This window comes from Eutrigla gurnardus, assembly GCF_963514095.1.
Source record: "Eutrigla gurnardus genome assembly, chromosome: 8".
Taxonomy (NCBI): Eukaryota; Metazoa; Chordata; class Actinopteri; order Perciformes; family Triglidae; genus Eutrigla; species Eutrigla gurnardus.
Genome location: NC_139922.1, coordinates 6,328,074 through 6,342,121, shown reverse-complemented (window position 1 = coordinate 6,342,121; position 14,048 = coordinate 6,328,074). Strand labels below are relative to the sequence as shown.

At 42.1% G+C, this 14,048-nt stretch overlaps 1 protein-coding gene across 2 annotated transcripts in view; it reads right to left on the bottom strand.

Annotated features, from left to right (window-relative positions):
* Window positions 1–14,048, bottom strand: part of cacna2d3a (calcium channel, voltage-dependent, alpha 2/delta subunit 3a) — a 120,816-nt gene that overhangs the window by 58,914 nt on the left and 47,854 nt on the right. For both annotated transcript variants that reach the window (XM_084015472.1, XM_084015473.1), the window contains exons 5-8: window positions 9,579–9,741; window positions 4,202–4,333; window positions 3,005–3,216; window positions 1,915–1,989 (exon numbers count right to left, since the gene is read on the bottom strand). In XM_084015472.1, the coding sequence (XP_083871598.1) occupies window positions 1,915–1,989; window positions 3,005–3,216; window positions 4,202–4,333; window positions 9,579–9,741 (582 nt within the window). The remainder of the gene's footprint in view (window positions 1–1,914; window positions 1,990–3,004; window positions 3,217–4,201; window positions 4,334–9,578; window positions 9,742–14,048) is intronic.

Here is a 14,048-nt window from a genome sequence, read left to right as displayed (position 1 = left end):
CGAGCATGTCAAACTTTACCTACTGCATGTGTGTGTGTGTGTGTGTCAGTTAAATTTAAAGTAATTTTTCTCAGCAAAGAGGGCAATGTTCAATCCCCTGGCACAGCAGTGTACTAAAGTACAGTAAAGGTAAGGGGGGAGGGGGGGTGCCCAACCTTTTGTGCAGCACCACAAGGCTCTGAAATGTACATTGGACTTCAAAGCCTTCAATTGTTCACACACCTTTTATACTTCAAAATGACCACGGCAGTCATCTTAATGAAGCCTGGCTACAGGGACATTACATTGCAGCTTTCTAAAGCCTAAGGTTTGATTTTGATTTATTCATATCAACTTGTGGGGAGGTGCAATTCTGATAAATGCATATGAAGAAAAGGAAAATACTTGGCTTTTGCCAAGAAAAAAATTGTGATCATGTAGGTGAGGTCAGTAGGAAACATTGAATCGACAGGAAATTGAAATGAAGTCAGATTCAAGCCCCATTGTTGCATCCATGCAAGGACTTCCTGCCAAAAAGACGTCTAGGTTAAGTAAGATAGATTGGGACTGTGGTTACACCTTTGTTGATGTTGCAAAAATGTCTGATCCAGATTCTGCCTGTTAATCTAGACATTATTTATGCTATTCAACCTGTAAAATGAACCATTCATTCCAACCTGAGTCTCACTTTGTTCTTTATTTAGTTAGTTGCTGCATCTGTGGCACAACTGGAGCAAACTGCACCGAGTCTAAGCCTGACAAATGTTCAATACAGATAATGTTGAGAGTTAAGAGTTTTAAGGCTTTCGTAATACTGCAACTACAGCACACATGAGTAATAATCAGGATGCAATTGACTTTAGATGCTTGTTAACAAGCCCATTCTCCTCTTGGTAATATAACCAGATGAATGTGTGTTCCCGGGAAGCCTGACAACCGGTATTCATGAGCCAATTCAAGTTTGGGGATGAAATAACAGATTTTGGGAAGACAGATGAGTAAATGTAAGTGTCCAGTGTGACATTAACTTCTTGCCCCCAGCTGAAATAGAATACATTAGCTTTATTTACTAGGGCAGACTGCCTTCCCCTCTTAGCTGGCTGACTCACACAACATTAAACTAGCATCTGGAATCAACCATAATGCCACAAAAATCACACACACACACACACACACACACACACACACACACACACACACACACACACACTAGAGGTAATGAAGGTCATAGATTTAATTCACTTGGAAATTTAATTTGAAATTGTATTTTAAGGATTAAAGACAACATTTCCGAGACAATAAGAGTAGTAGTATAAAGAGTAGAAACTCAATGACGAAGAAGGGAATCATGCCACAGTCACTGTGAGGATTCTCACGTTGCATCTTAAAGAAATGTCTTTTATGATCCGCCCAATCAACCCAAACATAGAGACATCCTCTAAACAGAATGTTTGTGCCATGCCTCTGACTGTTAAAGAGTAGTCCACTGACTCAGCATTACATCCGATGCTGCAGATTATTATTATTTTTTATTACACGCAATTGTCTACCTTATTAAATTAAGGCACCTACATTACCTACAATGCACCATTCTGTTTGAAGAATCGGGTGCTAGCAGCTAATGTAGCCTCAAGTCAGCCGAGTTCCCCTTTGAGGACATGTGTCACCCAGTTCAGTCCCAACTGTCTCCTTCTATATGGAAATCGCTTTCAGAGCATCACTACGCACACACACACACACACACACGCACACACACGCCAAACTCACAAACATGCTCACGCTGTGATTAGACACCATACACAAGATGCAATACTTCAAGTATACAAGTGTGTCAGTGACACCTCTTCATATGTGAAGTGTATGTAATATACAGGAAACCATCAATGAGTCCTAAGTGACAGGGAAACAACATGAAATAGGGACAGAAAGACTTACGTCTTTGTTGGTGACGTCTGCTTGGACCAGAGTTCCATTCAGGCATGGCTCCACATAATGCAATTCCTCATTGTACTAAAGGATTACAAAAGGAATAGTTAAAGAGGTAAACTTATTTTTAAATGTGCTGCACCGTAATATTCAATCGAATTAATAATACTGTAAAATGTGAAGATGTTAACACTTTACTCATCTTGATGAAAAGCACACACATGCACACTGCACAGTACATAATGTACCCAGCGCCTGCCATTATGTGATAATACTCATCATTTTATGCATGAGGATGAATTAGACTTCAAAGTCCAAGAAACAGAATGGAATTGTGTTCCTCCACAGCCAGCACTTTTTCCCTAATGTGTGTATGTGCACATGTATCTGTGTGTGTCCTTCCTTTCGTGTGTGTGTGTGTGTGTGTATATACATTGCAGCGTGAGACAAATTCTCACTCGCATAAGATTTAGATAGACGTTTCTCTCAGTGGAGACACAAGATAAAAACCCGTAACAACTATTACACAACGGTGTGTCATCTATGGGAGAATTTCCACAAATAGTAGCACAAATTAAAACAGATGAGTCAAAACGACAGAGCATTTCAAAGAATTTGGGGAAACAATATGTTTCCGCCTGATTGTCAAAATCCCCTTATCCTTCATTTTTTTCAAAGGAATCGTTTTCAAACTAACATGATTAGGAAACAAATGATAATGCACACTTTGTTCTGTGGGGAAAGAGAATGGAGGCTGGCAAAGTGACTCGCTACGTTTTGATGTGCAATGTTATCAGACACACATGTGCACACCCACACACACACACACACACACACACACACACACATTAACACTCATTGAGTTTCATCAGACTGAGATGCGATAACAATGGTTGTGGTGCTTGAGGCGCGATCCAATCACAACTGTCTGTTTTGCAATTCAAATCTCAATTCAACCGACTGCTAATTGGTTGTGAGCGTGACAGGAGAGAAAGCTGATTCGTTCCAGGATTTCCTCTGATCTGAGGAGGAGAGGATGTATGCGTATGCATCTCTAAACCCCACACTCACAGCTGTGTGCACATCTGCACCGACTTACGGCAATGATGTTAAAAAAGTCGTCGTCTCCAAGTGTGTCCAGTATGGAGGAGACGGTCTGTCTGGCGATGGTCAGCCTGAGGCCTTTCATGCTGCCACTGACATCCACCAAGATGACCACGTCCTTTGGAGAGGTGGCAGCCTGGATGTACCACTTCCGGTTACGACAGTCGAAAGCTATGACCCCGTGTTCATCTGGCTTCCACTTGATCCCTTAAAGAGACAGAGTCAGCATCACAAGTCACAAGATAAACAACAATCTGAAATAGCACTATTACCTTGGCTGAAATCAAAAAAAGGTGCCTGCCGTAGCTCTCTTTGTGTCCTAAAGGTGTTCTGCCAAAGCAGAAAGCTTTTTTTTTACATCATTTTCTCAAACATCCTTTTTTTTATTTCCTCTGCCCCTATGCTGCTAAAGATTCTGTTGATCCAAATTACAATAATACATATTTCCAAACTCACGTAGTGCTATTTGGCCATGCAGCTAGAGAGTTGACATTTCTGCTGTCAGTCCAATACAATAGAGTTGAATATAGTGTTCAGGGCATCAGAAAAAAATACACTGAAACATTCAACAGCGATATCCCTTTCTAGACAGTCTTTCCATGTCCAAAATACACTAAAGAGAACACACTGTTTGTATAAGGACTATTCCTTTCTAATGTTGGCGAACTTTAAGAATTAGAAAAGAATAAATGTAGGCTTGTTTCGTTTTTAGGCCCGCAGGTCAGGAAACTTACAATAGACAAGGCCTTTTGACAGCCAGAGCTACACAGAAAATATATGTAATTAAAATAATAATTACACTTATATATAGGTTCAAGGGGTCAAAAGATGAAAAATATGAATTATTATTATAATATTCACAAATTCCATTCAATAGCCTACTTTTCATTATTATGCTACTCCTTATCTATTCCACTTCATCTGAAAATGTTAATTTCATCCATCTGCTAGACTCACTCTAATCTCTACAAACTCTCTCACCTGTCTCTCTTTACCGGCACTCTCTCTGTCTACCCCCCCCACTCCTCTCTCTCACCTCGCTAGCCTCCAGTGTCGAGCTGTCAGTCACTGAAAATCCCCATAAACTCATTCTGCTTTAGGGTGGCAGCGATTTAATTACACACACGCACGCAGACACACGCACACACACAGCCTTACGCTGCTCCACTCTGGCAAACAAACACACACTTACCTGGGTACTGCCTGAAAAAGCCTTTGGCGCTGCCAAAGTACTGCCATATGAGTGATGGGTCTCTCTCAAAGTTATCCACAAACACTTTATTCAAAGCCTCAGACCAGTACACACCATTGACAATGGCAGAGTCTATGGATGAAAGAGAAAAAGAAGGAGAGACAAGGAGAAGGAAAGAAATGGCACAGTTTGAGCACAAAGCTTGCGTTCCAGTCCAGAAGGTTGAAACAGGTATTCTAGGGCCTGCTCAACAACTCATATCATGTCATACACCGCAGCTCCACAGATCACTATCAAACCTGTTCATTACACAGGGAAACAGGGAACGTGTTTGCAGTAAAAGGGATGAACGGATGGGAGCATAGAAAGAGAATCCGAGAGATAAAGGAGAATTGGAACAGGACAGGGTTGGCTAACCTGCTCTACATGGCAGTAACTACAAATATGAGCAATAATTAGGTTACGTGTATCTGACTTTGTGACATCTGGGGATACAAATATATTACACCACAGAAATGTATACTTTCTGTGAAAACAAAGTCAAGTAAAAGCCAAGAGATTGCTAGATTTCACTAAAATACACTTTCTGATAGATTTTTTTTTCTCAGCTGTTGTCTGCAATTGAAAAATATTAATTTTGATTAACTGTTATCTCGACAGGTCCCGTTTGTAATTCCACAGTGAGAAAGCAGTTAATTGAATCATGATAAAATAAAAAACAAACAAACAGATAATTCCTGCTAAAGCTAACAAGCTAGGCACATCTCCGTAGCTGCCATCTCAGCGTCTGAGTCCAGTCAAATGTGCATCTTCACAATATGTGCTATAGTTTATGATTCTACCCAAACTGATCGTCATGTGTGGCATATCCAATCATTGAAACGTATTTGAAATGTCTGCGAGAGTAAGCTTAACGGCTGTTTACTACCACGATCTTGCTTCATTCAGAAGCGGGGCAGGGCAGATGAAGCAGCAAAGGACAAGCACACAGACACAATCATACCGTTACACACAGGCCTTTAGAGAGAGAGAAATCAGACGGGCAGAAAATTACTGAGACAGTCAGACAGACAGGTACCTAATGGATGGAGTGTGTGTGTGTGTGAGAGAGAGAGAGAGAGAGAGAGAGAGAGGAGGAGAGAAAAGCAGATAACAGATTTCCCATCATCTCCTATGCTGGCAACATTGTTCTGCTGTCAACAGTCATGCCAATAAGCCATGATTGAATTAGTCCTCTGGAAGCTAGCACACTGAAGCCCTCTCTTGGTAGTAAACACCCATCCACCTCTGTGGAGTGGACTGGAGAGGAGGCTGGATTTGATCCAGGCTCCATTTACACAACAATACAGTCACTTCTGGTGCAGAGTGTCTATTACAATCTGAACTCGTCGTGATGAGGGAGAGAGTATGCGCTCTACTTTCCCCCTAAGCTGTCACTTAAATTCATCTCAACTAATGCACTCCTTAATTCAATCTGATCAAAGGAGCTCCATGATTTTATATAATCACATATGAGCTTGTACTCGAGATTGAAAAGTAGAACTGTTACTCACCACGTCAGTCAGAGCAATGTAAGCGATTCACGTATTGGAGTATACCAGAGTATTTAAAAATCCAGAAGGTTTGATTTTCAATACCCTCAAAAATAACACTGCTACGGATGATCGATTGATGTGATGTGCTGTAATGCACATTAAGTGCCAACAGAGGTCAGTCTCTAGCGGTGGAACATGCAGGTGAGCTGAGAAATATAGCCACTAAAAGTGATCTATCCAGAAGACGCTAAACTTAAAGGGATAGTTCGGAATTTTGGACGTAAGACCTATTTTCCAACTCAGCCAGTGTGTTCGAGACGTCTGGAGACGTTTTTAAGAAATTTCATTCAGTTCTTCTAGTTGCCGAGTTCGCTTGTGCTATGGCTAGTGCAAGTCAATGGTTCTAGTTAGCATGGCATTAAAAACACTCATACCGACTCCACAGTGCACCCGAGGCAAATCCATTAAAACACTAGACTGTCGATGTACATATGTGTTGATAGAATAATATTTGAAACAAAACTAACCTTGCATCGCATGAATCATCTATTTTTTGAGGGACTAGTTTCTCAGCAGCAGCGGAATTTTACTTTGCTCCGTCGGACTCAAAACTCTAAGACGCGCTGCTTGGAATCCAGCCGGTAAATACACACCTGAACACCGCCGATTTGTCGGCACTTATGCCCCCAAGGCTGTCTGAAAAGCCCTTGGAGCTCACACAAACACCGGGCAGCCCACGGCCACGCAAATCCACAATTACGCACCGCAAACCCGGACCTCTGCTCCGTCTGTAGACCCGTAAACCCTCGGACGCGTTGCGGGGAATCCCTCCGGTAAATAGAGACCTGACCCACGCCGAACAGTCGGGCCTCGTGCCCTCAGACCTGGGTGAAAAGCCCTTGGACCTCACCCAAAGACCAGTCAGCCCACGGCCCAGCCAACCCACAATTATGCACCGCGAACCCGAACCTCTGCTCCGTCCAGAGAACGGTAAACCCTCGGAGGCGTTGGGAGGGATTCCCCTTCTGGCACCACCAGTCTCCGTTTGTTCGGTCCCGGTTCTCAGCTCCAGCGGGGGCTATCTCGGTCTCCACAGACGCTCGTTCACGTTCTGCCCTTTGAGCATCCCTCTCGCGCAATTCTTCCTCTGTATATTCAGGCTCGTACAGGTACGGTTGGGTTTGGGTGGAAAAAAACTCCTCATCAGAGTCTTCAAAAGTTTCAGTATATTCTCCAAAAGTGTCCATTTCTGTGAGATTGAAGAAACTAGCACTGCAGGCTACTCTGCGTCTGTAGCAATGACAGCAGGTAAACAAACTATTATAGAACCGGAAACCGATAAGTGCTAGGTGATATCACTCCGCCGCTGCCATAGCCTACTAGGAAGTATGACATGCTGCTGCTGCTGCTGAGACATAAATCCTTAAAATGCAAGGTTGGTTTTATTTCAAACATTCTATCAACACATACAGTATGTACATCGATAGTCTGCCGTTACAATGGATTTGCCTCGGGTGCACTGTGGAGTCGGTATGAGGCTTTTTAATGCCATGCTAGCTAGAACGATTGACTTGTGCTAGCCATAGCACAAGCGAACTCGGCAACTAGAAGAACTGAATGAAATTTCTTGAAAACGTCTCCAACACACCGGCTGACTTGGAAAATAGGTCTTATGTCCAAAATTCCGAACTATCCCTTTAAATAAACGGTCTTAATCAATAACATTTCGAAAAGTTAAACGTATCAATCTTTTTCACAAGCTAATGATGGAGGTAGCTAACGCCTGAGCCCGCTCATTTCCTTCGCATGTGCAGTACCGATCAGGAAGGATGTACAGATCGGGCAGCGACATCTTTAAAAATACAGGACTATATGGAAAGAAACCAAAGGGTAAAGAAGAAGGCACATTCTTATTTGAACCAAAACTATTTTAACAGAAGAGACGAGATCCGGGAATTTCTGTCGAAATCGTCACACAAAATTCAAGCAAGAGACTTGGTAGTTTGTGCCCAAATTCTGAACTGTTTGCGTGACCGCGATGTAATCTGCTGTGTAATCCAAAACTGCACACTCTACCCAGGTGCCACCGCTCGCCTAAACCTAATGGAGTATCTCCAGTCGGTCAACATCTCCTGTTTTTGCTACATGTGTGAAAGTGAAACTCCACACAATATCCAGAGTTCAAATGAAACGGCTTTAGACACACAGCAATGTAGGCTAGACAATGTCATAAATGCTACAATTGCTTCTGCCGCCAGCCGCTCAGCCTTTCAGGCTTCTGTTCGGTTTTTAAATACCATCATATATCGTAGACGATATCGTAAAAGAGACACCGCAAAGCCGAGGAGGAATCATGAGCAGCAACAGGAGAGAAGTGAGAAGTGTGCATGAGCGCACGTGTTGAGATGGATGTGAACACTCCTCCATCTCAGAGAGTATAAAGGTAAGTGCGTAGCCATCAGAGTGTATCGACCTACTGCAAATGTGGCCGTGGCTTCACTGCCACATAGTGTTCCTGTCATGTATGCTCATAAAGTATGATGGTGTGGATAGCGTTTTGGTTGCAGTGTGAGTTTGGAAGATGGATGTTTGATGTGGTGTGTTCCTCACGCAATTCATCTCCAGGGGCATGCAGCTCTCTGCTATCATGGACTTAACATCTAATTCATCAAAACTGCCACCAATCACCACTTGAGCAGCATAGAAAAACGGGTTCAGACGAGAGTGACTTGCTTCTAAGTGAGTGTTGGAAGGGTTTCAGAAGGAAGACTGTATAGATAAAAAGAAATAGTGCTGCTTTATAGAACGGAGCCTGTTCTTTCGTATCGATGAGAGCCTTGCTCAAATTGCGCTGCAACAATGCAATGCAGCACCATCTGGCAACCGCGCTGTTCAATCAGATACGTTCAAGAGCAGATCACAGGTAGATTACTCTGTTACATTAATACTTCCACTGATTGCATAAACGCTTCCCTTCCCCTGAGTCGAGTCTCTCAGTCTCCTTTTGCAGGTATTTTCTTTTTGATACTTTACCCACCGACGAGCTCCCTGCAGTCCCAGCACATCCACGTTATCACAGGCAGTGAACAAAGCCTGCACATCAAAAACTCTTGAAGCTTTTTCTGAACGTGTGTGTGTGTGTGTGTGTGTGTGTGTGTGTGCACGTGCAATTTTACTCATTTGCCTGTGAATCAAATCAAAATGACTCTTCCTCTCCCTGTATCGGCCTGCCAGCCTCACTCTCCCAACCCGTTTATTCAATCCCTTTCCATTTCATTCACTTTCCTCCTGTCACTCTCACTTGCCTTTACTCTCTTTTCCACCTAGCTGTAATTAATCTGTTGCTCAGACCTTCCATCAGTCTGACTTAACCTACTTTCTTCCTCATTTGCTTTATCCCTCATTTCCCACCTCTCTCTCTCTCTCTCTCTCTCTCTCTCTCTCTCTCTCTCTCTCTCTCTCTCTCTCTCTCTCTCTCTCTCTCTCTCTCACACACACACACACACACACACACACACACACACACTGCCTTTGCCTCTGGTAGATGGGTTAAGCAGACATGACATTCACTCTGTCCACTGAGCTTTGGACAAGGCCACGACTTCATGGGTTGGCAAATGAGCAGAATGTCTGATTATTTAACTTCTAATTAAGTCAGTGTGTGGCAGGGATGATACAATGGGTTACAGTTAATGAACTCAAATCCTCCTCCGGTCAGAGGCGTGCGTCCACATCACTGGCATACAACTGTTGTACTGGTTGTACTGATTATTCAAATTAGTGGGCCATTCAGCAACATTTTTTTTTAAAAAGTGATCATAAATTGGAGGTAGTGAACATACCTTTGTTGTACATGTTGGTGGGCACCTGGACCACGCTGAGACTGAGGTTGACTGACAGGTTGTTAAAGTGATCATTGGGTTGTAGGATGAATTCTCCTCCCAGCTCCGCGTTGTTTCCCTCCTCATCCACCTCGTTGATCAACACTGCATTGAAGTATTCATACTGGAGATAAGAAGAGATGTAAACAGTAAAAGCGATGACGTTTGAGATACAAGTAATAGGCTGCACCTATTTGACCAAATCTTTCATTCAGAATCATGCATGCTAGTTCCAACATGTTTGTGTTGCCCAGTTGCGTTATCGCTGCATAGAATGCCTGGGTCACACAAGAGCTGAGTCAGAGAGTAGTTTGCGTACTGAGGTAACCTGAAACCCTGGATCATCCCAGACGTGCATGATGTTACAGCGGAAAGCTGCTGAGTTGACAAATCTCTCCTCAGCTTACACTCTCTCTTCCTGGCCAGATGCTGCATATGATGCTCTGCCTCCGCTGTATTTTTAGTACTGCGCATACTGGGGAGACTATTAATAAATCATAGAGCATGATAAATATGGAGCACATGGCTCCCTGCATCCCAAAGGCACTGAAGTCTGAGGTACCACACAGGGCAAAGCCTGCAGGGCTGCAGAACAAAAGACAAAGAAATAAAGTTCCTCAAATGATTTCAAAGAAAATCTGACATTTTAAGCCCAGAGGCATACATATTTTTGAGCACTTACATTTACAACGTCACTTTGATGCCATTTAAAATATATACCAGGTCTCAATTCACTTCATTGAAATTGACTCTAAACTGATAATGAATCCATAATGCTCACCTTCAATGCAACTTCAGGTATGTAGGTGGTTAGGAGAACAAGTGTACAATGTTACTTGTAAAATAGATATTGTACTGTATTTACTGTCAGTGGCAATGGCAGCAGCAGCGGTTCAATGCATTGTGCAGGAAAATGGTGGTGATTGCATGTCTTAAGGCCACATTGATTTCTCCTGTAATGACCAAGAGAATAGGATTGAAAAGGGCCTCTGAGGAAAATGAATTCCAATTCTCAAGAGTCCAATACAAAGCCTCAGTATCTGTGTTATCATTCAGATGGGGCAGACACTCTGGACTTGATTTTTCACCGACAGATAACTCAAGTCTTAAGTCCAACATAAAGGGTGATTTTTGTGCAGAGAAACAGCATAGAGCACAGATTTAAAAATCACCATATATATCAACAAATCCTGAAACAAGCCCTCAAACATATTATATTGTTGCTTCGGTGGACTCTTTCCTCCATATGCACCCCACCAGCACCAGTAACCTTCACTTTGGGCTAAATCCTTCCAGCTCCTCTTGAGGAACACCATCATCGTCTGAGCGAGATAAAGCCATCAAATCGGATAGCAAACGCAGTTCCTATCAGTGTAATTAATCAGGCCTGATTAGGCTTATTAGCCTTTTATCATGGGGAACACTGTCATTTCAAGGTGAGGGAGCACATGGTGCATATTCCTGCCTATATTTCCCCTCTTCTTTCTTCTTCTTCTCTTTCTGTTTCACCTTCTACTCCTCTGCATGTAAAATATAGTATGCGTTCAAAAGCCCATTTCTATGCAATTTTGCATGACAAAACAAAGTAAATGTATAATTTTAGAAATGAGCAGGTTGGGAGTTGTGTTCCTCTGGGGAACCACTTCACAGCCTTGTGGTGTTAAGGACACACTTTAATGCATTAACAGTGGAACTTCTAGTAAGTAAGAATTTACTTTCACAACATGTTAAAGTTAAAGTGCTTCACAATAAAACCATTCAATATATTTAACAAACAATATAGTAACAAACAAAAAAGCCATGAAATGGAATACAAAACAAACAACATAAAAGCAAAACATCAGTTTTAAAAAGCTTTTACTATTACCAAGAGGAGAAGAAGTCATTGTAGGGAAAAAAATATTTTTTTAAACTAAACAAAACTATAGGAAAAAAGGAGAAAGGCATAAGACAGGACAGGACGATAGGGTAAGAAAGGACAAGGAAGACGTGACAATATTATACGATAGAATAGGATAAAATCAAAAATACAAAAAAATACAGAATAAGTGATAAATTACAATAGGACGCGATATGGCTGGGCAAAAGGAAAGGACAGGATGGGCGGAAAGAGCAAAAAGGGGTCAAACAACTGTGTACGTGATATTTCTTCTTTTTTATTTGTATGCAATGGATCACATAATTACATGACACCTGTATGTGAAAAGGTTGACTCATCATGATGAACTCACAAATAATCATCACCTGACTCTGCAGTTCACCTCAGCAAAGTGTAGTTTTTGAAGTTGTGGAAAAAAGGGCTTTAAAAACCATTGGAAGCTACCTTCAAATAGCGGATGGACTTGATTTGACCTCAAGCATAGACACCCGGAGTACCACACACACGTCATGGCAAACAAGCAGAACCAACAGCCTGCAGCAGACAAGGTCCCATGCATTCTCCCATTGTCCTGTTAGTACTCTCTCTCTCTCTCTCTCTCTCTCTCTCCCTCCCTCCCTCCCTCCCCAGCTGATTTATCCCTTTCCTTTTCTGGCTCAGTCTGTTTCATTCTACCCATTGTTCACCGGCTGTATGCAATCCTCATCAAGCTCCTCGCCACCCTCAGTCCCTTCCAACTCCAATGTGCTCTCTCATGCATGCAGCTCTCATTGGCAAGGTATGGCTACAATCAGCTCTATATGTGAGACCATTGTTGCAACTGCCAGGTTGCCTCTGTCTAGTCAACCCTTTCTATCTGTTTGTCTCTTGCATCTTGCTGGGTGTGCTCCATCTTTCCTCTCCGGCTGTACAATAGATGGACGAGGAAAATCAGATAAACCTCAATTCCTAAATAAAAGCAAATGTCCAACAACTGTATCTCCCTTTTTCATTCAAATGCAGACAAAAGAATAGCTCCAAATGGAAATGTAAAACATTTCCATGCATATGAACATTGGGCAGATATGTGGCGGACACACACACACACACACACACACACACACACACACACACACACACACACACACACACAGCACACTAGAGGCATTAGCTGTTAAAAATACAGAGAATACGAAGAAGAGTAAAACAAACAACTGTTACTGAGTCTGTTAATTTCCTTATTTAAAGTCAGAACATGTTGGCTTTAATTTGGATTCAAATTGCACCCATCAGGTTTTTGAGTTTCAATAGTGTGGGAGTGAATGTGGGTGTGTGAACGGTGGCAGGCGCAAACCATGGTGAGTGTGTTTGTGTGCATTTATTGTGTGTGTGTGTGTGTGTACGTGTGTGTGTGTGTGTGTGCATCTGTGCATGTGCTCCCCAGCATCAATCGAGGCTGTGTATAGATTGTGTGTGTGTGTGTGTGTGTGTGTGTGTGTGTGTGTGTGTGTGTGTGTGTGTGTGTGTGTGTGTGTGTGTGTGTGTGTGTGTTTCAACGTGTGGGTGTGTGTGTTGAGTAAGTGAATTATGCCATTACAGTGAAGGAGTTCCAGTGCCACTAATGCAGTCCGTGACCACAGTGTTAACAACCTGATCTTTAACGTTTCAGTGCATTACAGTCCGCTGAGAGATCGTACATGTCCCATCAGCACCCACTCACACAGCGTGGTACAGACAGACAGGGGGATGAGGAGCACAGCTTGCTGGAGGTAAACAGTGGAGCATATTTCAGTTGCCTACTTGGGAAGCATAAGCCCAAATATGCATAGATTTAAGGCATTATATGTACAATTTTAACATAAAAACAGCAATAATGCATTGGCACTGTTGGCACAATACAATCATTTATCATAAAGTATTTTTATAATAATTTCCGCCTTCTCTGTGGATTTCGCCCTGTTTCTTTTCTCCATTCGTAGTGGGTGAAACATTTTGAAATGCATGTATTTTTTTAATGTTTATGTCTGAACAAGGCACTCAGTGAGAGTAAAAAAGAAGTAAATCATATTAATTTACACAATCATAGCAAGGAAGCATTAAAAAAAAGATGAATTTGAAGTTCACCAAGAAATAAAATGCACACATCACTGACGATGATGGCTTGAGAGAAATCATGTTATTGAAACTACAAACACAGGTTTATTTTACTCATCTAGATGAAGCAGTTCAGAAATGTGATACTCAAAAAGTGACTTTTTGTCGAATGCATGTTTTTGACTCACTTTACATGTATCTGAGCTTGTATCAGACTTTACACACACATACAGCAGTCTGTTTCCTTGAATACTCATTTCACAGTTCATTCTAATAATTGTTTTTGTGTTAAGCACCTTTCATAATGTCTCTTATGTTAATTACATTAACGTGTACTGCATGTAATCACTTTGAAACAGCTTCAGTAGGAATTATGCTGCATAAATCAACCTGGTTCAGGGTCTCTGTGGACATTTCCACAGGCTGATCACAATGTGTTTGTGTGCTGAGTGAAGATTTCTGCAGGAAGTTCACAGTGG